The sequence below is a fragment of the Dendrobates tinctorius genome, unplaced genomic scaffold (assembly GCF_039654945.1).
Source record: "Dendrobates tinctorius isolate UK_male_01 unplaced genomic scaffold, ASM3965494v1 ptg000241l, whole genome shotgun sequence".
NCBI classification, from domain to species: domain Eukaryota; kingdom Metazoa; phylum Chordata; class Amphibia; order Anura; family Dendrobatidae; genus Dendrobates; species Dendrobates tinctorius.
In genome coordinates, this window is record NW_027361908.1 from 4,151,199 (window position 1) to 4,176,320 (window position 25,122).

The 25,122-nt window shown below is 46.1% G+C and overlaps 2 protein-coding genes across 3 annotated transcripts in view; both read right to left on the minus strand.

Moving 5' to 3' along the window:
- Window positions 1–25,122, minus strand: part of APPL2 (adaptor protein, phosphotyrosine interacting with PH domain and leucine zipper 2) — a 126,641-nt gene that overhangs the window by 59,764 nt on the left and 41,755 nt on the right. The gene's annotated exons all lie outside the window — the stretch shown is intronic.
- Window positions 16,851–21,093, minus strand: LOC141060614 (uncharacterized). Its single transcript, XM_073556921.1, has 2 exons — window positions 19,295–21,093; window positions 16,851–18,493 (listed from the first exon to the last, which is right to left on the minus strand). The coding sequence occupies exons 1-2, from the start codon at window positions 19,539–19,541 to the stop codon at window positions 17,679–17,681; spliced, it is 1,062 nt and encodes a 353-aa protein (XP_073413022.1). The 5' UTR covers window positions 19,542–21,093; the 3' UTR covers window positions 16,851–17,678.

The window sequence follows — 25,122 nt, forward strand, 5'->3', positions numbered from 1 at the left end:
GTGGCTGCCTTACATATGTCCTCGATGGATACTTCCGACCTCTCTGCCCAGGATGTTGCCAGGGCCCGAGTAGAGTGCACCCTTATGCCTTCCGGAATCTCCAGCCCACCTGCTGTATAAGCAAAAGAAATTGCCTCCCTAATCCACCTAGCTAGGGTGTTTTTGGACACTCTAAGTCCTTTTCTGGCTCCCTGAAAAGAAACAAATAGGGCATTGTCCCTTTTCCATGGTTCTGTGGCCGAAATGTAACTATGGAGGCACCTTCTTACATCTAGGGAATGGAGCTTCTGCTCGGTCGGGTTAGTGGTGTTCGGGCAGAAGGATGGGAGGACTATTCCTTGTACTCTGTGAAACTTTGAGGCAACTTTGGACAGATACAAGGGGTCTGGCTTTAAGGTGACCCTATCTTCTCCAAACTGGGTGTATGGAGGTATCCTAGAGAGGGCTTGTAGATCACTAACCCTCCTAGCTGACGTTAGTGCAACCAACAAGGCAGTCTTGAAGGAAAGGATTTTTATGGGGACATAATCAATAGGCTCAAAGGGGGTTTCAGTTAGAGCTGATAAAGCTAAGTTGAGGTCCCATGGAACCAGCTTATGTTTAATGATGGGTCTGGATCTCGCTGCTGCTTTAATGAATCTTGCCACCCAGTAATTGTTTGCTAGGTTGCAGTTGTAAAATGCCCCTAGAGCCGAAACCTGGACTCTAAACGTTTTGTGGCTAGACCCATCTCCAACCCTTTCTGAAGGAATTCCAGTATCTGGTCAATACGGATTTTCTGACCAACCTCTGCCCCTGAGACTGATAAGAATCTTTTCCAGACTCTGGCATAGATATTTGTCGTGGAGGCTTTCCTGCTTTTTAATAGGGTGTTAACTAGTCCCCGGGAAAACACCCTCCCCCTTAGCAGCTCCCCCTCAAACTCCACGCCGCTAGGTATAAGTTGGAAACTCGTGGGTGATACACTGGACCCTGGGACAGAAGGTCCGGGAGCTCTGGGAGAATCCATGGCTGGGACACAGACATCTTCCTCAGCCAAGGAAACCATGGCCTCCTGGGCCAGAAAGGGGCTACTAAGATAAGGTGAGCCCTGTCCTCCCGGATCTTCCTCAGTGCCATCGGAATCAGATTCAGTGGGGGGAAGGCATACGCCAGGTCAAAGCTCCACGGGATCAGGAGAGCGTCCACTGCATACGGGTTCTCTCTGGGATCCAGAGAATAAAACGTAGGGAGCTGTCTGTTCCTTCTGCTGGCGAACAAGACTATTTCTGGGAGACCCCACCTGTGTACGATCTGTCCGAAGATGGCCCTCTTTAGTGCCCACTCTCCCTGTTTGAGCCTGTTGCGACTTAGGAAATCGGCTGTTAAATTTTGTTTTCCTTTTATATGGAGGGGTGTAAGGGATAGAAGGTGACCCTCGGCGATCTGAAAGATACGATTCGCCACATCCATTAAGGGCCTGGACCGGGTTCCCCCCTGGTGGTTAATGTAGGCTACAGTTACCTGGTTGTCTGAGAATAGTCTGACGTGCTCGCCCTGTAGGGGCATAAGGAAAGCACTTACAGCCCGCTCCACGGCTAACAGCTCCATAAGGTTAGAGGAAGATTTCTGCTCTGACGGTGTCCACGCTCCTTGGACCCATTTATCCCCCATATGAGCTCCCCAGCCCCTGGGGCTAGCATCCGTGGTTAGAATTCGGGAGATCTGGTTTACCCAGGGAACTCCCCTACGCAGATTTGGAATCAACGACCACCAACGTAGGGACTGAATGGTATCGTTGGATAAGGTAACTCTACCCTCAAGGCGACCTTCTAGCTGACGGGTGTTGTGTAAAATGTCCCACTGCAGGGTTCTGGTGTGGAATTGGGCCCAGAGTACTGCTGGTATACACGCCGTAAGTGAGCCCAACAGAGACATTGCCCCTCTAAGAGTAATCGATGGATTGTCTATTACCCTGAGTATCTGACGCTGAATGTTGAATACTTTAGACTCTGGTAACAGACACTCCTGTATATCAGAGTCTAGGATAAGGCCGAGGAACTGTTGCACTTTTAGGGGCTGCAGTCGTGACTTCTTAAAATTAATGATCCAACCTAGACTCTGAAGGCTGGATATTACCTTCCCTAATTGGGTGGTGCAGTGAGACTCCGAGTGCCCCACAATTAGTAGATCGTCTAGATAGGGGATCACGAGAATGTCTTGTTCGTGCAAATGAGCCATAACCTCCGCCATTATCTTTGTGAAGACCCGGGGTGCCACTGCCACTCCGAAGAGAAGTGCCCTGTATTGGAAATGGCCTATAATTCCGCCCAGTGAAATAGCCACCTTTAGAAATTGCTGATGGTCTGCGTGTATCGGGACATGATAATAGGCGTCTTTAAGGTCTAAAGGTACTGTCACACTTAGCGATGTACCAGCGATCCCGACCAGCGATATGACGCGGTCAGGATCGCTGGTACATCACTAAGTGGTTGCTAGTGAGCTGCCACACAGGCAGATCTCACTAGCGACATCGCTGAGGACGGGGGTCGCTACTTACCTGTCACACCAGGCGATCCTGCGTCCTCCCGCCCGGCTCCACGCTCGTCTCTCCACAGGAAGCGCCGCAGGAAGCTGACGACGAGAAGCGGTCCTGAACGTTCTTGCGCGATCAGCGATAACCAGCGGGGGAGCGGGTCGCTGGTAAGTATCAGACACAGCGATATCGCTAGCAATATCACTATAACGTCACAAGTTATAGCGATATTGCTAGCGATATCGCTTAGTGTGACAGAACCTTAAGACTACCATAAAGCACCCACCGAATAGGAATTTAACCGCCGATTTTGAAAGAGTGAATTTCAATGAATTTATTAAGGCTTCTGAGATTAATAATGGTGCGGAAGGAGCCGTCTGGCTTCTTGACTAGAGAGAGGGGGGAGTAAAACCCCTTACCTCTTTGTAGCTCAGGAACCTTCACCATGACACCCTTCTGGAGAAGATCCTGGATCTCCGCCTCCAACACCTTCTGTTCTGTAGATGAAGAACGGATAGGGGTTAGATGAAACTTCTCACGAGGAGTATACTGGAACTCAAACCTCAGTCCTGTTTTGATAATGTTCCGTATCCAAGGACTGTTTGAAATACGAGACCAGGCTGGGTAGAAGGACAACCTCCCCCCACCTGGTCCGGCAGTCATTTCGGATCGCTGCGGTCCCGAGGGGTATTAAACATATACCCCCTACCTTTCCTCCTGGCGTCATATCTGGGTCTTTCTCTTGTTGTTCTCTTACGGTCAAACCACCTTCTGAAGGAGTCTCTTCTGTAAGGCGGTCTTCCTAAATAGGGAAAGCGTTTCTTGCTGTCGTCAGCTTTCTCTAACAGTTCATCTAGCACTTTACCAAATAAGTAAACCCCTTCACATGGGATACTGCATAACTTTGATCTGGCCTGCATGTCACCTGGCCAACATTTGAGCCACAAGGCCCTACGGGCGGCATTGGAGAGGGCCGTGGATCTGGCTGCTAACTTCACAGAGTCTGCAGACGCGTCTGAGAGGAAGGCCGCCGCTCCCTGGGCTGTAGAGAGGGAGGAAAGAATGTCCTGTCTTGGGACCTTATCTCTAAGCTGCTCTTCCACCTGGTCCAACCATTCCATTAAGGACCTGGCAGTGCACGTGGCAGCGATCGCTGGCCGTAGGGCTCCAGCTGATGTTTCCCAGGTTCCTTTGAGGAACACACCCGCCTTCCCGTCCAGCGGATCCTTTAAGCTACCAAGGTCCTCAAAAGGTAGGGACGTCTTTTTGCACGCATTGGCGATAGCCGCGTCCAATCTTGGGGCTTTGTCCCATGAGGACAACGCTGTTTCCTCAAATGGATACCTTCTTTTTAAGGCAGGAGGCAGGGAGCCTTTCCTCTCGGGTTTTTTCCACTCCCTTGTAATAAGGGCACTAATCTTGTCTACCAATGGGAAGGACCTTCGATTATTTCGGTCCAATCCCCAGAACATCGAATCCTGTACTGACTTCTCTGTCGGAGTCTCTTCAATCCCCATTGTGGTGGTTACCGCCTTTACTAGATGATTGACTCGTTCTAGTGGAAAACAGGAATGGCCTGATCTGGCTTCAGATGATGATGATGAGGATGAATCTGATTTTAACTCCTGCAAGTCGCTATTGGAGACCAGAACGGGGGATCTAGGGGATTTTTCCCTGAACCCTGTGTCCGGAGATAGGGATCTAACCGAACCCCTAACCTCCTGCCTGACTATCTCCCGTATACTGGAGGTAAAGTCAGCGGTCTCTTCTGTGACTAGGCGATGTATGCAAGGTCTACATAACTTCCTTCCCTGACCGTCCGGGAGGGGAACCCCGCATTCAGCACACTCTCTGTGCTTGCTCTTCCCAGAGCACTTTTTCCCCTGGCAGAATGGAGAGAGGAAACATAAGGGGAACAGAAAATCACCAAGGTGAACTTCCTCGCAGCTCACTTACCCAGTTTTAAACGGCGCAGTACCGGGTTCTGTGAGGCGTCCATCAGAGCCGCCGATCCTTTATGGCTCGTGGACTTTTCTGATTTCGCCTTCTGAGTAGATCTATGTTTCTCAGAGCAGCTGCTGCTGCTAGACCGCTGCTGGGATTTTTCAAAAGGCTGAGGTTGCGTCTGTGGATGCTCGTCCAGAGCCTCTGCCTGCTCCTGCAACGCCATTATCAAACAACACAGGGCCAGAAGCACCTCGCAGCTGCTCTGAGGCAGCTAAGTAGCCGGCCAACCCCCGGTACCGCCCCCCATGGGGCTCACAGGTGTCCCTCATCCAGGCCTGCCGAGTACCCCCTGATGTCCGGCTCCTCCCCCCCGACCATGTCCGCGGCGGGGACCGGAAACCCTCGACCGGGCGCGTTCCGCCCCGGGTACGCCGTGCACGCGCGCGCCACGGTCGCCCACCTCCCCCAGAGGCGCACACCCCTGACGTCACAGCCGCGGCCCACAGCACACGTCCGGCGCGTCATACGGCATGACCAGGCCGCGTCACCGGTCTGCGCCCGTGAACCAGCGGCCCCCACCTCCGGCGGAAGCAGACGCCCCGGGCTACGCCGCGGATGCCCCCGGGCCCACGCCCCCCACCAAAGGCAACCGCCGTTCCCCCCAGGATCGGACGAGGAGGGACTGCCCGGAGCTACCTACCCGGTACTGGCGTCGGGCCCCCAGAAGCAGGCTCTCCCCCTGAAGGCCTCTTCCACTTGCTGCCGCCTGCACCAACAGTCCCCCTGCCGTGCGGCGCTTCCAATACTCCGGACAGACCGAGGCAGGAGACCCCAGCTGCCTAAATCGGCCTGCCGGGCATGGGATTCCATACTGAACACTCCAGACACCTGAAGAGGTATGTCTGCAGGGATCCCCTGTCAGGGACAGGAAACCAACTGAGGCTGGAGAGAGGGCCTCCCTTTTTATGTCTGTAGGTTTCCTGTCCCCGAAGGGCGGATCCCTTCTCTCGTGATGCTGTCATGGCGACGGAATAAAAATGGACATGTTAATTTTTCCAACAAAAATTTTCTTTTAGCATCAATTTTTTCATTTTCACATGGGCAAAAGGATAAAATGGATACTAAAATTTGTTGGGCAATTTCTCCTGAGTACACAGATACCTCATATGTGGTCATAAACCACTGTTTGGGCGCACGGCAGGGCTCGGAAGGGAAGGAGCGCCATTTGACTTTTTGAATGGAAAATATGCTGGAAAATTTAGCGGTTGCCATGACGCGTTTGGAGAGTCCCTGTGTGCCTAAACATTGGAGATCCCCCACAAGTGACCCCACTTTGGAAACTAGACCTTACAAGGAACTTATCTAGATGTCTGATGAGCACTTTGAACCCCCAAGTGCTTCACAGAAGTTTTTAACGCAGAGACGTGAAAATAAAAAAATCCTTTTTTTTCCACAAAAATAATTTTTTAGCCATTTTTTTATTTTTCCAAGGGTAACAGGAGAAATTAGACCCCCAAAGTTGTTGTGCAATTTGTCATGAGTACACTGATACCCCATATGTTGGGGCATACCACTGTTTGGGCACACGTAGGGGCTTGGAAGGGAGGGAGCACCATCTTGTGCCTAAACAGTGGAAACCCCTCAATTCTAACTCCAACCCTAACCCCAACACACCCCCAACCACAACCCTAACTCCAACACACCCCTAACCGTAATCCCAACCCTAACCCTAACCACAAGCCTAACCCTAATCCCAACCCTAACCCCAACACACCCCTAACCCTAATCTTAACCCTAATTCCAACCCTAACCCTAATTCTAACCATAACCCTAATTCCAACCCTAACCCTAATTCCACCCCAACCCTAATTCCAACCCTAACCCTAATTCCAACCCTAGCCCTAACCCTAATGGAAAAATAAAAATATTTTCTTTATTTTATTAGTTGTGCCTACCTATGGGGGTGATAAAGGGGGGGGGGGGTTATTTACTTTTTATTTCATTTTGATCACAGTGATCAAAATGAATGAATGGAATCTGCAGTGGCAGATTCCGGCGGGCGCACTTCGCATGCGCCCGTCATTCTCCAAGATGGCGGCGCCCATAATTCGGGACTGCGGGACACCGGGAGCGACAGCGGCACTCAGAAGGTACCGGGGGGTGGGAGGGGGCTTGATCGGAAGCTGGGGGGGGAGCGGAGGTAAGGCGGGGGGAGCAGATGATGACAGCGGCGGTACATTGCCGCTGTTATTCAGTGCCTGTCAGCCGGTGTGGGGCGGGGGGTCAGATAACTGTCTCCAGCCATGTCCGATGCTACTGCAGCATCGGCCATGGCTGGTTTGTAATATTTCATTGATGAAATATTACTATCGCTCTGATTGGCTGTTTCACTTTTAACAGCCAATCAGAGCGATCGTAGCCACGTGGGGGCGAAGCACGCCCCCTGTGGTGAAGTACAAAGCCCCCTGTATCTGCAGGTCGGGTGATCTTTCATTGACCCTGGTCACCCGACCCGCAGGGGGCTTTAAAGTCATGACACAGCATATGCGTCATTGGTCAGAATGGCACTGACTTTCATGACGCATACGCTGTGTCACTGGTCGGGAAGGGGTTAAGGTTGAACGCCTCAATACCTGATGAGTGCTGACCATTTGTGTACAGCACTGTGGAATATGCTGCTTAGTTACATAGGTTGAAAGAACCCTTTCCTACTTAGGCCTGTTTCACACATCAGTTTTTTGCTGTCAGTTGCAATCCGCTAAAATGGCGGAAAACGGAACCGTCGGCGGATTCACAGCAACGTGTGGCACCGGACCGTTGCTTTGACGGATCCGGCGAAGGCTGAATCTTAAAGGAACCTGAGCCCAGGAGAGAGAGAGGAGAGAGAGAGAGAGAGGATCCGTTTTTTTCAGAAATTGGCGAATTTTGACTGTCGCCAAAAAACTGATGTGTGAAACAGGCCATAGGCTGGTTTCACATTTGCGTTTTTTTTCGCTGGAAAAAAACGCATACGTGCGCATGCGTTTTTTCCCCTATATTTAACATGGGTGCGCATACCTGCGCGCTGGCATGCGCACGTATGCGATTTTCATGCGCTGCGTTTTTTTGGGGTGTGCGTTTGTATTTTCCAGACGCAGCATGTTGCATTTTTTGGCCCTGCAAAAAAGCGCATGCGCACGTATGCGCACGTTTTGGGCTAAAAATGGCCATTATAGCCTATGGATGCGCATACGTGCGCACTGGCATGCGCATGTAAGCGTTTTTTTAGCGCTGCGTTTTTTTGGTGGTGTCCACTTGTTGTACTAGTTATAATCTTCTAAAGTCAAAAAAAAAAGTCTATATAAAGGAGGTGCCTGCCAAAACTCTGCCACTACTACACTGACAGATTGGAGAGCAGACAGTCAACAAGGAACCCATCTTCTATCAGCGAAGAATGTGAGTATATTACATTATATGCCTGTCCTTTTAAATTATGTATGTACTAATGATTTTTATTATTTTTAAATGCAGTATGTCTTCAGAATCTGAGTATTCCCCATCGCGGCAGGAATTGGCGCAAGCAGACCGTGAGGTGATTATTTTCGTGCATCTGGTAAGTATATCTGCTGCTTCTCCAAATCTCTTACGTTTTTTTCAACTTTTTTAAGACATCGTCATCATCATCTTCTGCGGACGGGACTAGTGAGGGCGAAGAGCAGGAGCAGCGAAGCCAAGTCCCGGTGGTGATACGGAATGTATGTATCAAATGATTTGTAATGTTCTTTATTTTTTATCTTCTATTTTTACTCTTTTTTATATGTTTCTTTTTTTGTAACTTTTTATTCAATTTAAATTTGATTATTCTAATGAATGTGTTTTGTCTAGGTTCCACAACGGGATGAAGACGTCTACCTGGATAATGAGCAGCTCATCAGCCTGGTCCAGGAGCGTTCGCCGTTGTGGGACAGCCGTGACCGGCTGCACAAGGACATTGTGGTGACCCGGCGGCTATGGAATGAGGTGGCCGCAGCGTTGATGGATGGCTGGGACAGCGCCACAGCATCCTCCAAAAAGGCGTTTAGTGAGTATTTCCCTGTTCTGTATTGTGCCGCAGTGACTGTTGTCCTTGACGGCACTGTTGGGTTTCGTGCTAGGCATATTCTAGCAGGAAACCCAACAGTGTCATCGGGGTCTACAGTGACTGCTTTGAGTATTGTATTGCTACATTGTGCCGCAGTGACTGTTGTCCTTGACGGCACTGTTGGGTTTCATGCTAGGTGTATTCTAGCAGGAAACCCAACAGTGTCATCGGGGTCTACAGTGACAGCTTTGAGTATTGTATTGCTACATTGTGCCGCAGTGACTGTTGTCCTTGACGGCACTGTTGGGTTTCGTGCTAGGTGTATTCTAGCAGGAAACCCAACAGTGTCATCGGGGTCTACAGTGACTGCTTTGAGTATTGTATTGCTACATTGTGCCGCAGTGACTGTTGTCCTTGATGGCACTGTTGGGTTTCGTGCTAGGTGTATTCTAGCAGGAAACCCAACAGTGTCATCGGGGTCTACAGTGACTGCTTTGAGTATTGTATTGCTACATTGTGCCGCAGTGACTGTTGTCCTTGACGGCACTGTTGGGTTTCGTGCTAGGTGTATTCTAGCAGGAAACCCAACAGTGTCATCGGGGTCTACAGTGACTGCTTTGAGTATTGTATTGCTACATTGTGCCGCAGTGACTGTTGTCCTTGACGGCACTGTTGGGTTTCGTGCTAGGTGTATTCTAGCAGGAAACCCAACAGTGTCATCGGGGTCTACAGTGACTGCTTTGAGTATTGTATTGCTACATTGTGCCGCAGTGACTGTTGTCCTTGACGGCACTGTTGGGTTTCGTGCTAGGTGTATTCTAGCAGGAAACCCAACAGTGTCATCGGGGTCTACAGTGACTGCTTTGAGTATTGTATTGCTACATTGTGCCGCAGTGACTGTTGTCCTTGACGGCACTGTTGGGTTTCGTGCTAGGTGTATTCTAGCAGGAAACCCAACAGTGTCATCGGGGTCTACAGTGACTGCTTTGAGTATTGTATTGCTATATTGTGTCGCATTGACTGTTGTCCTTGACGGCACTGTTTTTTTTTTTTTTAACAACAGTGGACAAAGTCCGAACACGTTGGCGTTCGATCAAGGACCGCTTCAACAGTGATGTTCGTGCTGAGGGCCAGGTTCGCAGTGGATCTGCGTCAAGGACCAGAACTAGATACCGTCACTATCACGCGTTGCAGTTCCTAAGACCGGTCCTTGCCACGAGATCGTAAGTATTATAAATTTTGAGTTTTTATTTTTATTAATCTGTGTTTTTCTAATCCACAGCTGATGCTTCTTGTAAAGGCATGGTAGTAATGATTTTCCTTTCTTCCACAGCACCTGGAGCAGCACCCTGCAACCTGGCCCTGGAGCGGTCCTTCCTCGGACGTCCTCTGACCCGTCCCAGCCATCCGACAGCCAGGAAGCACCTTGCAGGTCAACCACACACACAGCTGGTGACCAGGAAGCTGGGCCATCAGGTGTTCCCCTGTCCCAGGTCTCTGCCACTGGTTATGCGGGCACTACCCGCCAGCGGCAGAGGGCCTTGGACCGGAATGTCTTGCCCGAGTTTATGCATTTGAGCGAGGCCTTTAATTCCAGCCTCAAGTCACTGTCCGACAGAGTTGAAAGCGGTTTTGCACTCATGGAACGTGGTTTTAACCACTTTGAACACCGCTTCAATTCTGTAGAACAGCGCCTTGACCGTCTGGAGGCCGACCTCAACAGACCAGCACACCATTTTTTTAGTAAGATTGAAAAGGGCATGGCGGAACACCTTAGTCCTGAGCAACAGCTGAATGTGCTGCAGGCCTGCAACAATGCTTTCTTGCAGGCTATGCAGCATAATCGGTACGGTCAGCAGTCAGTGGTGTCATTTCCACCTGTGCCACCATTGACTCGCTTCACCTCACTACCGACTTGTGCTGCATACCACTGCACGTACACCTCTATTCAAAGCCAGGACACCCACCGTTACACCACCACAAGTCTGAGTGCAGCTGGTCACTTCACCGACACCACCATGGCAAGCGCTGCTCCTGTCTGGAGCACCACCGCCACTCCCATGCATGCGTGGAGCTCAGCCACCACTAGGCAAACATGGAACAGCCCTGCCGCTACAACAACATGTAGTAGCCCTGCCACCACCACTCTGCAAACCTGGACCATCACTGCCGCCACCAGTCCTCCTGCAAGGACGAGCACTGACAACGAAGAGCAGCAGCAGCAGCCACCTCAGCAGCAGCAGCCACCTCAGCAGCAGCAGCCACCTCAGCAGCAGCAGCAACCACCTCAGCAGCAGCAGCCACCTCAGCAGCAGCAGCAGCCACCTCAGCAGCAGCAGCAGCCACCTCAGCAGCAGCAGCAGCCACCTCAGCAGCAGCAGCAGCCACCTCAGCAGCAGCAGCAGCCACACCAGCAGACGGGGGACCTACATTCAATATTTGCCCCTAGTTCAAGGCGAAATCTATCAAGGCGGGCATTGGGCCAAAGTCGGTCCAGGCACACAAGCCTACGGCGACATGCCATTACAACTAATGTACCTGAACAGATTTCCTCTCCTCCAAGTGTTCCTAGTTTAATTCCCTTAACTGGACTACCTTCCCCCACAAGTTTTGTTGCCCCTTCCCCTCAAACACCGTCTTCAACTGCAAGTGTTGCATATTCCCTGCACACCCCCAAATTGAAACCATCTGCCCCCAAACGCCGGAAAAAATAATTTTTTGGTTTATTTTTGTGATTAAAAATAAATTTACATTTGTGGTTCACCATTACAAAGTTTCATTAATGTTGTTTGCGCCGCACACACACACTGATGGGTAAATACATGTTAAAAACCAACCCAAGGCCTAGTATAGTCATATGTGAAATAACACGGACTAGTATAGTCATACCAAGGCCTAGTGTAATAACTCGAGTTTTACCAACTTGGATCTGGTTTCATGAAAAACAAACTGTTGAAACTTGTCTTAAAAATAAGTTTCTTTCTAGTTTCACCAGTTTGTTTTTTGTGAAACAAGATGCTAGTTGTTAAAAATCGAGTTATTACAGTAGGCCTTGGTATGACTATACTAGGCCGTGGTATTTCACATATTACTATACTACTAGCCCCAAGGCCTACTATACTCATATTTGAAATACCACGGCCTAGTGTAGTCATTACAAGGCCTAGTGTAATAAGTTTTACCAACTAGAATCTGGTTTCATGAAAAACAAACTGTTGAAACTTGTCAAGTTTCACCAGTTTGTTTTTCGTGAAACAAGATCCTAGTTGGTAAAAATCGAGTAGGCCTTGGTATTACTATACTAGGCCGTGGTATTTCACATATTACTATACTACTAGCCCCAAGGCCTACTATACTCATATTTGAAATACCACGGCCTAGTGTAGTCATTCCAAGGCCTAGTGTAATAACTCTAGTTTTAACAACTCGAATCTGGTTTCATGAAAAACAAACTGTTGAAACTTGTCTAAAAAATAAGTTTCGTTCTAGTTTCACCAGTTTGTTTTTTGTGAAACAAGATGCTAGTTGTTAAAAATCGAGTTATTACAGTAGGCCTTGGTATGACTATACTAGGCCGTGGTATTTCACATATTACTATACTACTAGCCCCAAGGCCTACTATACTCATATTTGAAATACCACGGCCTAGTGTAGTCATTACAAGGCCTAGTGTAATAAGTTTTACCAACTAGAATCTGGTTTCATGAAAAACAAACTGTTGAAACTTGTCAAGTTTCAACAGTTTGTTTTTCGTGAAACAAGATCCTAGTTGGCAAAAATCGAGTAGGCCTTGGTATGACTATACTAGGCCGTGGTATTTCACATATGACTATACTAGTAGGCCCAATGCCTACTATACTCATATTTGAAATACCACGGCCTAGTATAGTCATTCCAAGGCCTAGTGTAATAACTTGTAAGTTGGAATGGAGCAGATTACATTCATCCACTCAATGCTGACTTGTATTCCCCATGGACTTTCATTGGGGTTGGGTTTTGAGGGTTGTGTTTTGAGAAAATCACATACTTTTTTTTCAACTAGTTGCACAATTTTCTCTTGAAAAAAATTGGTTTCCTGATTCATGGCCTGCAGCTTTGCTCGTTCCAATATATTTTTATTTAATTGGAGTTTAAAAAATATAGTGCACTCAGTAATTGTATCAAATAAGGTTTTTTATTACCATAAACAAACAAAAACATTACACCATTTCATCTTGCCAGTGCACCCGTCCTACATCAGAAATAAAGTAGGCCGCAAATTGGTCCCTCATTTGGCCAACTTCAACGGATGACCTGAGAGTGTGCTGAGTGAATTCAGGCAATGGGTTAGGAGCATCATCGTCCAGTTCAAAGGTCGGGTGCTCTTTAGCCATCACAAAGTTATGTAGAACCACACAGGCCTTCACCACCTCATCGACTGTTTCAAGTTTAAGATTAATGGCCGTGCCCAGAATTCACCATCTGGAGACAAGAATCCCAAAAGCACACTCGACAGTTCTTCTGGCCCTGGTCAGCCTGTAATTAAATATTTTTTTGGTGTGGTCCAAGTCCCGGCTGGAGTAGGGTTTCAGTAAGTTTCCGCACATTTGAAAAGCCTCATCGCCAACCATTACAAAGGGCAGTGGCGGAGCTTCGGTGTGAGGAAGAGGCCGTGGCATAGGGAAATTAAATTGGTTGCCATACAACCTCCGGCCCATGTCTGAGTTTTTAAAAGCCTGTGAGTCATTACCACGGCCAAATGCTCCAATGTCCACTGCTACAAACATACATCCGGCATCCGCAATCGCCATGAGTACTATTGAAAAGTACTTTTTGTAATTATAGTACTCAGATCCCGTTCTTTGGGGTTTGATGATCCGTATGTGTTTACCATCAACAGCTCCCAAACAGTTGGGAAAATTGCATACTGTCCAGAATTTGTCAGCAATTTCCATCCACTTTTCAGCGGTGGGCAGGGGCATAAATTCTGGACAAAGAACATTCCAGAGAGCCCGGCAGGTGTCAGCAACAATTCCAGACAAGGTAGAGATTCCAATACGGTACTGGAAGTGTAGTGAAGATAGGGTTTCTCCAGTCGCCAGGAATCTGTGAACAGACAAAGAAGTAAAATTAATATTTATGTATATTATTTTAAAAAACTATAAAATAAAATATTAGTACATTCACGAAAACTAATTACCCAAGGTTTTGAATACTAAATTTAAAAAAAAAACATCAGACCGCACCCCTTGGTTTTTAAAACATACCGTAATGTCACCAGTAGCCGTTCCTCAGGAGGAATCGCACGACGGAGCTGTGTGTCCTGTCTCCGGATGGATTGTTGTACACGAGCAAGCAAATCCATGAAACTTTCGTGGGACATCCGGATATAATCTGTAAATTTCTCCGGGTTTGACTGGAGCTCGCTGTAGAGGGTGTGGTATGCCCCACGGCTCTCCCGGAGTTCAACAATCGGATGTATCCACATACGCCGCCGTCTTCGCTGCCTCTCTCTCTTCCTTTGTTCATGGCAAGCAACTGCATACGCCTGAGCCATCGCGATGTCCAAATCCAAGTTGAAGAGAAAACTCTTCCAGCGCAGATCCATGGTCACGAGAAGAATCAAGCAAATGTGAAGAATACTGTAGACAGGGTCTATATATTAACATACCACACCCACAATGAAGTCCCATTGGTCTTGTGTGTTGTTGAATGGTTGTTTTTTCTTTTTTGTGGGGTTTTTCCAAAATCTGTAAAAAAACGCAAACGCACAAAAAACGCATACAAACGCACAAAAACGCTGCGTTTTTTTCCTGCATGCGCATAGAAATGCTTGAAAAAAACGCAGCGTTTGTATGCATTTGTATGCGTTTTTTTAATGCGTTTTTTTGCGGGAAAAACGCGCTGCAAAAAAAAGCAAGTGTGATACTAGCCTTAGCTGCTGGATTTGCCTTTCTTCCACCAGTAATGAGTGCCCACTGGTCCTCTGTAACGTCTTTGGAAGGAATTAGTCATGTGGCCAGTCTTTTGACTTGACCACCCCAAGTAATTATACATTTAAATGGGATCTCCTCTGCAACATCTAAACAATACCAATATCGCATCATAAGAAAGGCCATTCATCTCATGTATTAATCTCGTTGCCTGTTGTTTTTGGAGCTATATAAGGTAATCAACAGAAAACTAATTAATTAATGATAATAAATACTGCAAGATAGGACAAAAAAACAAAGGATGAACAGTGAAATGGAAGAAACCTTAACCTTACATGGCTGTTGGTCGAATGATGTTTTGGCATATCGTTCAGCTGACAGCCATCTCACCAGCCACCCACTTATTCTTTGTGGCAGCAGCTTATCTCAGGGAGACCAATGCAATCAGCAGTCTGAAATCAAATATGCGCTATCGACAGCTCTTCAGACATTCAGTTAGCCGCCACCCTCATGCACATTAGATTGTCGGCCAAACTTGTTAATGTAAATCAAGCACTTTGGGGTCACAAGCCCGTCCGCTCCCAACAATGGAGAATACTGGCCGCGCGCAAACTGCGTGATGTGAAGATTATTATTATTATTTATTTATATAGCACTATTGATTCCATGGTGCTGTACATAAGAAGGGGTTACATACAAATTACAGATATCACTTACAGTAAACAAACTTACAATGACAGACTGATACAGAGGGGAGAGGACCCTGCCCTTTCGGGCTTACATGCTGCAGGATGGTGGGGAAGGAGACAGTAGGTTGGTGGGTTGCAGCAGTTCCGTTGGTGGAGGTGATATCTCCGGTAGTGGTGAGGAGGTAGTGGGGTCATTGCAGGCTGTAGGCTTTCTTGAAGAGGTGGGTTTTCAGGTTCCGTCTGAAGGATCCGAATGTGGTTGATAGTCGAACATGTTGGGGAAAAGAATTCCAGAGGATGGGGGCTATTCGAGAGAAGTCTTTGAGGCGGTTGGGTGAGGAGCGAATAAGTGTGGAGGAGAGAAGGAGGTCTAGGGATGCCCGGAAATTACGTGAGGGAAGGTATCGGGAGATTAGTTCAGAGACATATGGGGGAGACAGGTTATAGATGGCCTTGTAGGTCAGTATTAGTAATTTTAACTGAATACGCTGAGGGAATGGAAGCCAGTGAAGAGATTTGCAGAGGGGAGACGCGGAGGAGTAGCGAGGAGAGAGATGAATTAGTCAGCAAGCAGAGTTAAGGATGGACTGGAGAGGTGCGAGGGTGTTAGCAGGGAGACCACAGAAAAGGATGTTGCTGTAGTCGAGGCGAGAGATGATCAGGGCGTGCACAAGCATTTTAGTAGATTGAGGGTTGAGGAAAGGACGGATTCTGGAAATATTTTTGAGCTGAAGGCGACAGAAGGTAGAAAGAGCTTGGATGTGTGGTTTGAAGGACAGGGCAGAGTCAAGGGTTACTCCGAGGCAGCGGACTTCCGGTACTGGGGAAAGCGTGAGGTCATTAATTGTGATAGATATGTCAGGTAAGGAAGATCTGTGAGATGGAGGAAAGATGATGAGTTCAGATTTGTCCACATTGAGCTTGAGGAAGCGAGAGGAGAAGGAGAATGTGGCTGATAGACATTCTGGAATTCTGGACAGCAGAGAGGTGACGTCTGGGCCAGAGAGGTAGATCTGAGTGTCGTGAACATAAACGTGGTACTGGATCCATGGGACTTTTTGAGTTGACCCAGGCCAAGGGTATAAATTGAGAAGAGTAGGGGTCCTATAACAGAGCCTTGGGGGACTCCAACAGAGAGAGGGTGAGATGAGAAGGTAGTGTGGGAGTGGGAGACGCTGAATGTGCAGTTTGAAAGGTATGAGGAGATCCTGTATAGGGCGAGGTCTTTGATGCCAAAGGAGGAGAGGATCTGTAGTAGGAGGCAGTGGTCAACTGTGTCGAATGCAGAGGACAGGTCTAGAAGCAGGAGTATAGAGTATTGTCCATTTGCTTTGGCTGTAAGTAAGTCGTTAGTGTAGTGATGGGGGCGGAAACCAGATTGTCAAAGAGCAAGTTAGATGAGAGGTGGGTGGAAAGTTCAGCGTGGACGTGCAGCTCCAGGAGTTTGGAAACTAATGGGAGCAGCGATATTGGGCGATAGCTGGACACAGCGGTTGAGTCGAGGGTTGGCTTTTCAAAAGTCTCTGCTGTGACAGAGTGACAGCAGAATTGTACCCAGGGTGGATAAAAATCTTGATTTTTTAAAAAAAAATCAAACAAATCAGATTTTTTTGATTTAAATCAGATTTTTTTGATTTAAATCAGATTTTTTAATCAAGTTGTACACAAGCAAAACTTTGTCTTTTTGCAAATCTAATTGTTTTACACAAATAAAAATATTAAAACAGTTGATTATGAAACCTAATAATTTTTATTTGCACTATTAAACACTCAGAATTGAACTACAGAGAGTAAGTACTTTTTAACAATAGCCTATCTCTAACGTTTGAAGTAAGCAAACATCTTCAGTGAATACATCAGTCCTTTAAGCCTACTGTTTATTTAGGACTTTTAATAGGAAAACCAGTTGTCCTGCTTTAGCAGTTCCTAAGCGGTTTCGGACTGTTGTGTGCACAAAACCAAATGAAGAAAACAATCTCTCTACTCCTGCGGATGAAGCCGATGCAGTCAGTAGCTGAGTAGCTAGATTTATTATCTTTGCTGGAAGAACAAGTGATTGCGACTTCCACCAGTCCAGTGGTTTTAGTTCATTAACGACGTTATCTGCAAACATGTATTTTTGAAATGGTGCAGATTCACACTTCAATTTCAGCACAGTTGCCACAATGTCATGGTTAGTATTGGCGAGCCACTCCATTGCAGAGTTGATTTCCGCCTCAGATAATTTTTTCCCTCTGTAGATGGGATGCAAGATATTGGCTAAATAGTGTTCTTCTTTTAATGCTTGGTCCTTGCGGTGCTGTATTGCAACCTTTACATTGTTTGAGAGGTTCAAGAGATCTAGAGAACCTTCTAAATCTTTCCAAACTTCTGTGGCATCAGCTATGGTTGCAGTATCTTTCTGCATTTTATCCAACGCAATCGATATTGGCTTTAACCTTTCCAAAAGGTCCTCGGCATTTCTCTTCACACCAAGATTTAATACTTTGCTTCGTATATTAGCATCAATTTTATCCCGATGTGTTTCGCAAATGGACAGTAATTTTGACCAGTTGTTAAAACAGTTCCAAGCAGTCAGCCAAGGTATTCCATCTAACATCTTGTGGTAGAACCAACTTCAGTCCTCCCATTTCCTTGTAGGTTGCATGTGCAAAATGATTATTGCGGAAATATTTAACAATTTCTACAACATGTTCCTTGACACCCAAAATATGCAGGTCTTTTGCCAAAAGATGCAACAAATGGGCAGAACAACCGTATGTAATGACATTTGTGTCATCCTGTGCCAGTTCCGCTCGCATTTTTGCCACATTGCTTGCGTTATCAGTAACTAAGCTCCTTACTTTACATCCAAACTGTTCTTGGCATTGGTGAATTGAGTTCTTAGCAATTTCAAGTAAATATTCAGCAGTATGTGAATTTCCAGATGTGTCGATTGTGTCTGTAAGGTAAGTTTCACCATCTTCTGTTGTGACACAAGTGCAAATTATGGGGTCGTTGTGGATGTTGCTCCAACCATCCAAGCTCATGTTAACAACCTTGTCTTTCAAATATTTTGTACAAGCCGCTCTTTCTATGTCGTATACAGCCTGAAGATGTTTTCCTGAGATATCAAATCTACTTGGTGGTTTGTAGCCTGGTCTAATTCCTTCGATCATTTGTACAAACAATGGGTGCTCAACTAGTCGGAAAGAAGAATTGGTTGCAAATATGAATTTAGCAATTAATTCATCAAAATGTTCTTTCTGGCTCGTCGTAGTCTTTAAGATGAATTTTTCTACACTTTGCACGCAAAGTTTTTTTTTGGGCTGCTTTGTTGAAGTTGTACCCAGATATTGATTGTCACGTGCAGCACAAGCCATATTTGACCCTGAAAGCACAGAAATTAAAAATATAAATCGACTGCGTATTTGAAGAAATATAACGAAAATATTGAAACAAACTTTTTGAACAATGTAATGGTCCTCGTCCTATAAGGGCTGTCTCAAAAGTTATGCTACTCAAGTTTTCCGGTGAGGTTGCTGTAATACTGGTAACTAATATCAGAGCCTCAGCAACTGAAAAAAATTATGTCACAAAAGTTTTAAAAATGTTTTTTTTTTTAAAATGGTCAATTTGGCAGACTTCAAAAGTGAATTGCAGCCTACAATAAAAAAAAAATAAGCGTATACACACTTTATTTTTACTTAAAGGACATGTGCACCTTTATTTTTTAAGGTGCAGCCAGTCACAGTGTGCACATGTCCTCCCCCCGCAGCTCTCTTACCTCCGATGTCAGCGCTGCGGGGATCCGTGGCTTCGTTCTGCCCGTCCGCGAGCGCGCCTCCATTCATTTCAATGGAGCGTGCGGCCCGCTGACGTCACGCCGCTGGATCACTGCGAGTAGGCCGCAACCGGAGGACGGGAGGCGGACGGTCAAAACGAAGCCACGGATCTCAGCGCTGCGGGGATCGGAGGTAAGAGCGCTGCGGGGGGAGGACATGTGCACCTTAAAAAAATAAAGGTGCACATGTCCTTTAGCGTTAGTTTTCTGTGAAATATTGCCTTAACATAAATTTAAATTCTATACTCCAGAACTACCAGTGCTAGAAATTTTTCTTTTCATAGACTTTAACCATCCCAGTAAAATGTCTGTTAAAAAAATAGGTTGTAAATTAATTGCCAGACTTACCACTAGTACTAGGCTCCTGGTGCATAAGAAGCTGTGGGGGTTCATTGACATTAGTTGTATCACTATCAACATCTTCATTTCCCTTCTGGTTGCAGTTTTCATAATGTGATTTCAAACGGCAAACAAGTCCTTGGATATCCTTTTGACAGTATTTGCACTTTGCTCTTGCACCTTTCTTTCCAAGATCTGCTGCTGGCATCTCAACAAAATGAACCCAAATAGGGTCTCTCTTACGACCTGCTGCCATGGCAGGCTCACACAGATCACTTATGAAGTTTGATTGTTACTACAGCCTGAGCCAAGCACTGCTGATGTTACTACAGCCTGAGCCAAGTACTGCTGACTATCCAACAAGTTTGGGCATGTCAACTGAATGCAGGGAAAAAGAAACTAAACCAAAACTGAAACCAAGCTAGAAGTGTGGAATTAAAGGGGCAGTATGAACAAAATGTGGAGGCTATTAATAGTTTATACAATTAACACATGCTGCTTTTAAACACCTACCTATTGCCATATAGTAAAACAAAAAAGATTTTTACTTACTTTGGGGTCCCCCCCTCACCCTGGCGTTAGATCGTTGCCCCTAGTTTCGTCCGTGTAACTATGGGCGCACATGCACACTGCTCTCACTTCTCATTTTAATCGTGATTTATATTAAAAAAAAACCTTTTGATTTAAATCAGTGATTTAAATCATGATTAAAATCATGATTTAAATCGATCCGATTTAAATAGAAAAAAATCTTTTGATTTAAATCGTGATTTAAATCATGATTTAAATCGGCGTGATTTAAATCAATCCACCCTGATTGTACCTTTGGGCCGAACAGTTATCTGAAGAGCATTTAACAGAGCAGGGCAATGGTTTGCTCAATGCTATAATGTCTCCACCACCACTCATAAGTCCAGAGATCCAGCAAGCCTAGCAGCTTGGTAAGACACACAAAGTCCAATTTAAGTAAAAAAAAAAAGAAAAAAGAAACTTCCATTAAAAGATCGCCATAACAGTACAGTAATTCACATGTTGACAAGTTTCAACTTTAACTGTCTTAACCCTTTAACGACAGCCAATCCGCAATAAAACGGTGGCTGTTTTAATTTTTATTTCTTTTATTCTTTGCCATTAAGGTTAGGGTTGGAGTTAGGGTTAAAGATGGGCTAGGGTTCTTTCAAAAGTTACATATTTATAATACATAAAATGACGATATGACTACTAGCTTTGAGCGCAAGTGCTCGTGCTACTCGAGTTTACATCGGGGTTGCTTTGAGCACCCGCGATACTTGTACATACCAAGGCACCCCGATACAAACACTGATGCAGCAAGTAACTTGCACTCAACACTAATGATAACATTCAATTTGACGATCTAATGTTATCAAATTCTGTATCAAACCTGGGTGAAACATCCTCACTATACCACTAGATAAAATCCTTGAAGGGTGTAGTTTCCAAAATGGGGTCACTTGTGGGGGGTTTCCACCGTTTAGGCACATCAGGGGCTCTCTAAATGCAACATGGCGTCCCCTCTCTATTTCAGCCGTTTTTGCATTCAAGAAGTCAAACGGCGCTCCTTTCCGCCAAAATAGTAGCTTTAAGTTCCTTGGGGGGAACTTCCTTAGTTTCCAAAATGGGGTCCCTTGTGGGGGAGCGCCAATGTTTAGGCACACAGGGACTCTCCAAACGCGACATGGCAACCACTAAATATTCCAACATATTTTCCATTCAAAAAGTCAAATGGCGCTCCTTCCCTTCCGAGCCCTGCCGTGCGCCCAAACAGTGGTTTATGACCACATATGAGGTATCGGTGTACTCAGAAGAGATTGCACAAGAAATTTTAGGATTAATTTTCTCCTGTTACCCTTGTGAGAGTTAAAAATTTGTGGCTAAAACAATTTTTTGTGAAAAAAAGTAAAAATGTTCATTTTTATTAACCTGAAGAGTTAATAAACTTATTGCATGCGGTTTTGAGGACTTTGAGGGGTGCAGTTTTTAGAACGGTGTCACTTTTGGGTATTTTCTGTCATATAGGCCCCTCAAAGTCACTTCCATTATGATGTAGTACCTAAATAAATGGTTTTGCAAATTTTGTTGGAAAATTGAGAAATCGCTGGTCAACTTTTAACCCTTCTAACTTCTTAACAAAAAAGTTATGTTTCAAAAATCGTGCTGATGTAAAGTAGACATATGTTAAACGTTATTTATTAACTATTTTGTGTGGCATAACTATCTCCTTTAAGAGCATAAAAATTAAAAGTTTGAAAAAAATTGTGAAATTTAAATTTTTTTTGTAAATTTTTTGGTATTTTCATAAATATAAACCAAACATATCGACAAAATTTTACCACTATCATGAAGTACAAGATGTCACGAAAAAATAATCACTCAGAATCAGTGGGATCCATTAAAGCGTTCCATAGTTATCATCACATAAAGTGACCGTGAAAAAAGCTGCCAAAAAAAGGCAGCAAACAGTGCAAAAAGTAGCAAAAAAAATAAAAAATCTTTTTTAAATTACAAATAGGTCATAGACAAAGCAGGGATAAAAAGTGCCAGACCAATCCAACACTCACAAAAAGGGCCAATGAAACCACGTAGGAAATCTGTAGTACATCAAATATTATGTTCATGATGTGCATATAAAGGAGATAAAAAAAATTGATATACTATAGACTCATTCAACAGTGTAAATAAATGCATAACGTTGCTCATATATAAAGATTGAGTACATAGAGATAATAATAGATCAAATACTATCACAGAACCATATGCAGGCATAGACAAGTCAAATAGAGATAGATGTAGAAATCTTGGAGACCGAGTGATGGAATACACATACCAAGTAAGTAGAATCCTGACCTCACGTGGTCCAGTGCCCACCCCAATGCGCGTTTCGGAAAAATTATTTTCTCAAGGGATGTGTCAGGATGTCCATTCGCAAACTATTTTTAATCGCTATAGCCGTTAGTTACTGTCGCCATACATACGCCACGTCAGTCAAAACACTCCCCGCTCTGTCAGTCGGCACAGAAACACATGGGGTCCCATGTGAACGAACGCTAGATGCATTGCGGAAGTGAAGGTTGTCAGAGGCGGAAATGGAGGTGTAACATGCACAAAAGGGACGTGGCGGACATATTCATTTTGGGCACAAAGTGTGGGCATAATAAAACATTAGCAAATCAACATAAGTAGACAGCGCATGCGCAAAATAAACCCTTATGGCCATAATGACTGTAAATAGGTAGTTTGGGCATACTTTACAAGTAGAATAATACTAAGGGCATAACCGGTGGCTTTTTTCCTGTTGAGGTTTGCAGTGTGTCCTGTATTGTCCAGTTGTTTGAGCTATGGGTGATACTGAGAACAATAAATCTAAGTTATTGATATGATAACCTCCATTTTTACTCAATGAGCCTATTTTGTGTTCCATTCATTGCTTATAAAGTGACAGTGGTCAGATTTTAAAAAAGGAGATTTTTGTGTACTCACCGTAAAATCTCTCTTAGCCTCTAATTGGGGGACACAAGACCTTGGGTGTTATGCTTTCTGTCCACTAGGAGGCGACACTATGCTTAATCTGAAAAAGATTTGGCTCTGGCTCCTCCTCCACAGTATACACCCCTGGGCGGCATCCGCCTTACCTCAGTTTTTGTACCCAAGCAGTAGGAGGAGATAACAAATCCAACATAACCAAGCCTATAAACAAAGGCTACTATGTACAGCTCAAGGAACAATATGAGTACCCAACATAATAACAGCCCGCAAGGGAAACAGGGTGGGAGCTGTGTCCCCCAATTAGAGGCTAAGAGAAAGAGATTTTACGGTGAGTACACAAAAATCTCCTTTACTCTGTCGCCTCATTGGGGGACACAAGACCTTGGGACGTCCCAAAGCAGTCCGTGGGTGGGAAGCAATGGACGAATATTGTGCTGACAGGTCCCTAGACTTGGGACACTGCCGCCTGCAGTACCCGTCTACCCAGACTCTCTTCCACTGAGGACTAAGTATGCACACTGTATTGTTTTGTAAACGTGTGTAAGCTAGTCCAAGTGGCCGCTTTACACACGTGTTGTGCTGAAGCCTGGCGTCGAATGGCCCAGGAGGCTCCTACCGCCCGTGTGGAATGTGCCGTGATACCGGCTGGAATAGGAGAATTGTTTAGGCGGTAGGCGTCATGGATGGTGGACCTGATCCACCTGGCAAGGGTAGCTTTTGAAGCCGGTAAACCCCTGCGAATGCCTTCTGGAATAAGGAAAAAAAGGAATCAGACTTCCGGAAGGGTGGAGTCCTAGACACACACATACGCAATGCCCTGGCAGGGTCAAGCGTATGCAGGGCCCTCTCCACTCTATGAACCGGAGCCGGGCAAAGGGTCGGTAATGAGATGCCCTCATTGAGGTGGAAATCAGACACAACCTTTGGAAGGAAGGATGGAACTGTACGGAGAACCACCTTGTCCTGGTGGAAGAATAGGAAAAGCTGTTTGCAGGAGAGCGCTGACAGCTCAGACACCCTGCGTAGCGAGGTGATTGCCACGAGGAAGACCACCTTTTGTGATAAAACTCGAAGTGGAACTTCCTTAAGAGGTTGAAAAGGAGGTGCCTGTAGAGCAGTTAGGACCAAATTAAGGTCCCACGTATCCAGTGGACGTCTGTAAGGAGGGACCAATCTGGAGACTCCCTGAAGAAACATCCTGACTTGTGGTTTCTTAGCAATACGCTTCTGAAAGAGCACTGAAAGCGCTGACACCTGACCCTTAAGCGATCCTAAGGATAGGCCAGCGTCCAGACCTGATTGAAGGAAACCACAAACTTTCGGAAGAGAGTAAGGGAACGGAATTCGCCCGCGAGAGTCGCACCAAGTAAAATACGTTTTCCAGGTACGATAATAAACTTTGGCGGAAGCTGGTTTCCGTGCCCTGATCATGGTTCTAATGACGTCTGGAGAAAACCCTGCCTGGATTCAAACCCAGGTTTCAAGGACCACGCCGTCAAATTGAGAGTCCCTAAATTCTGGTGGTAGAACAGGCCGTGAGACAGGGGATCGGGACGGTCTGGAAGACACCAAGGGGTGTCTGCTGCAAGCTGAAGTATGTTGGCGTACCATGTACGTCTGGGCCAGTCCGGCGCAATTAGGATGGTCGGAACTCCTTCCTGTTTGATCTTCCTCATGACTCTGGCCATCAGGGGAAGAGGTGGGAAAAAAGTACAGAAGCTAGAACTGAGTCCAGTCCTGAACCAGGGCATGTGCCCCGAGCAACCTCGGACCCCGCGTGTCCTTGCTATGAAAATGGAGACCTTGGCATTGAGACGAGATGCGATTAGGTCCACGTCCAGAGTCCCCCAGCGATAACAGATCCGACGAAAGATTTTGGGATGGAGACCACTCCCCCGAGTCCATTTCCTGTCTGATGAGGTAGTCGGCTTCCCAGTTGTCCACACCCGGATTGTGGACCACTGAGAGTACTGATTTCTTGTTTTCTGCCCAGCGAAGGAGACGCGCCACTTCTCTCATTGCCTGGGCACTGCGAGTCCCACCTTGGTGGTTCACATATGCCACTGCCGTGGCATTGTCCGACTGCACTCTGATGTGAGAGGCCTTCAGCAGATGGCAAAAAACTTTTAGCGCCAGGAAGATAGCTCGTATCTACAGAATGTTGATGGGCATGGTCGCTTCTATTGTAGACCACGTGCCCTGTGAAGTAGGTGCACTGCACCCCATCCTGTTAGACTCGCATCGGTGGTCAGGACTTTCCATCGACTGGGAAGAAAGAATTTTCCTTTGGCCAGTACGGGTGGTTTGAGCCACCAGTACAGTGATTTCCTGGT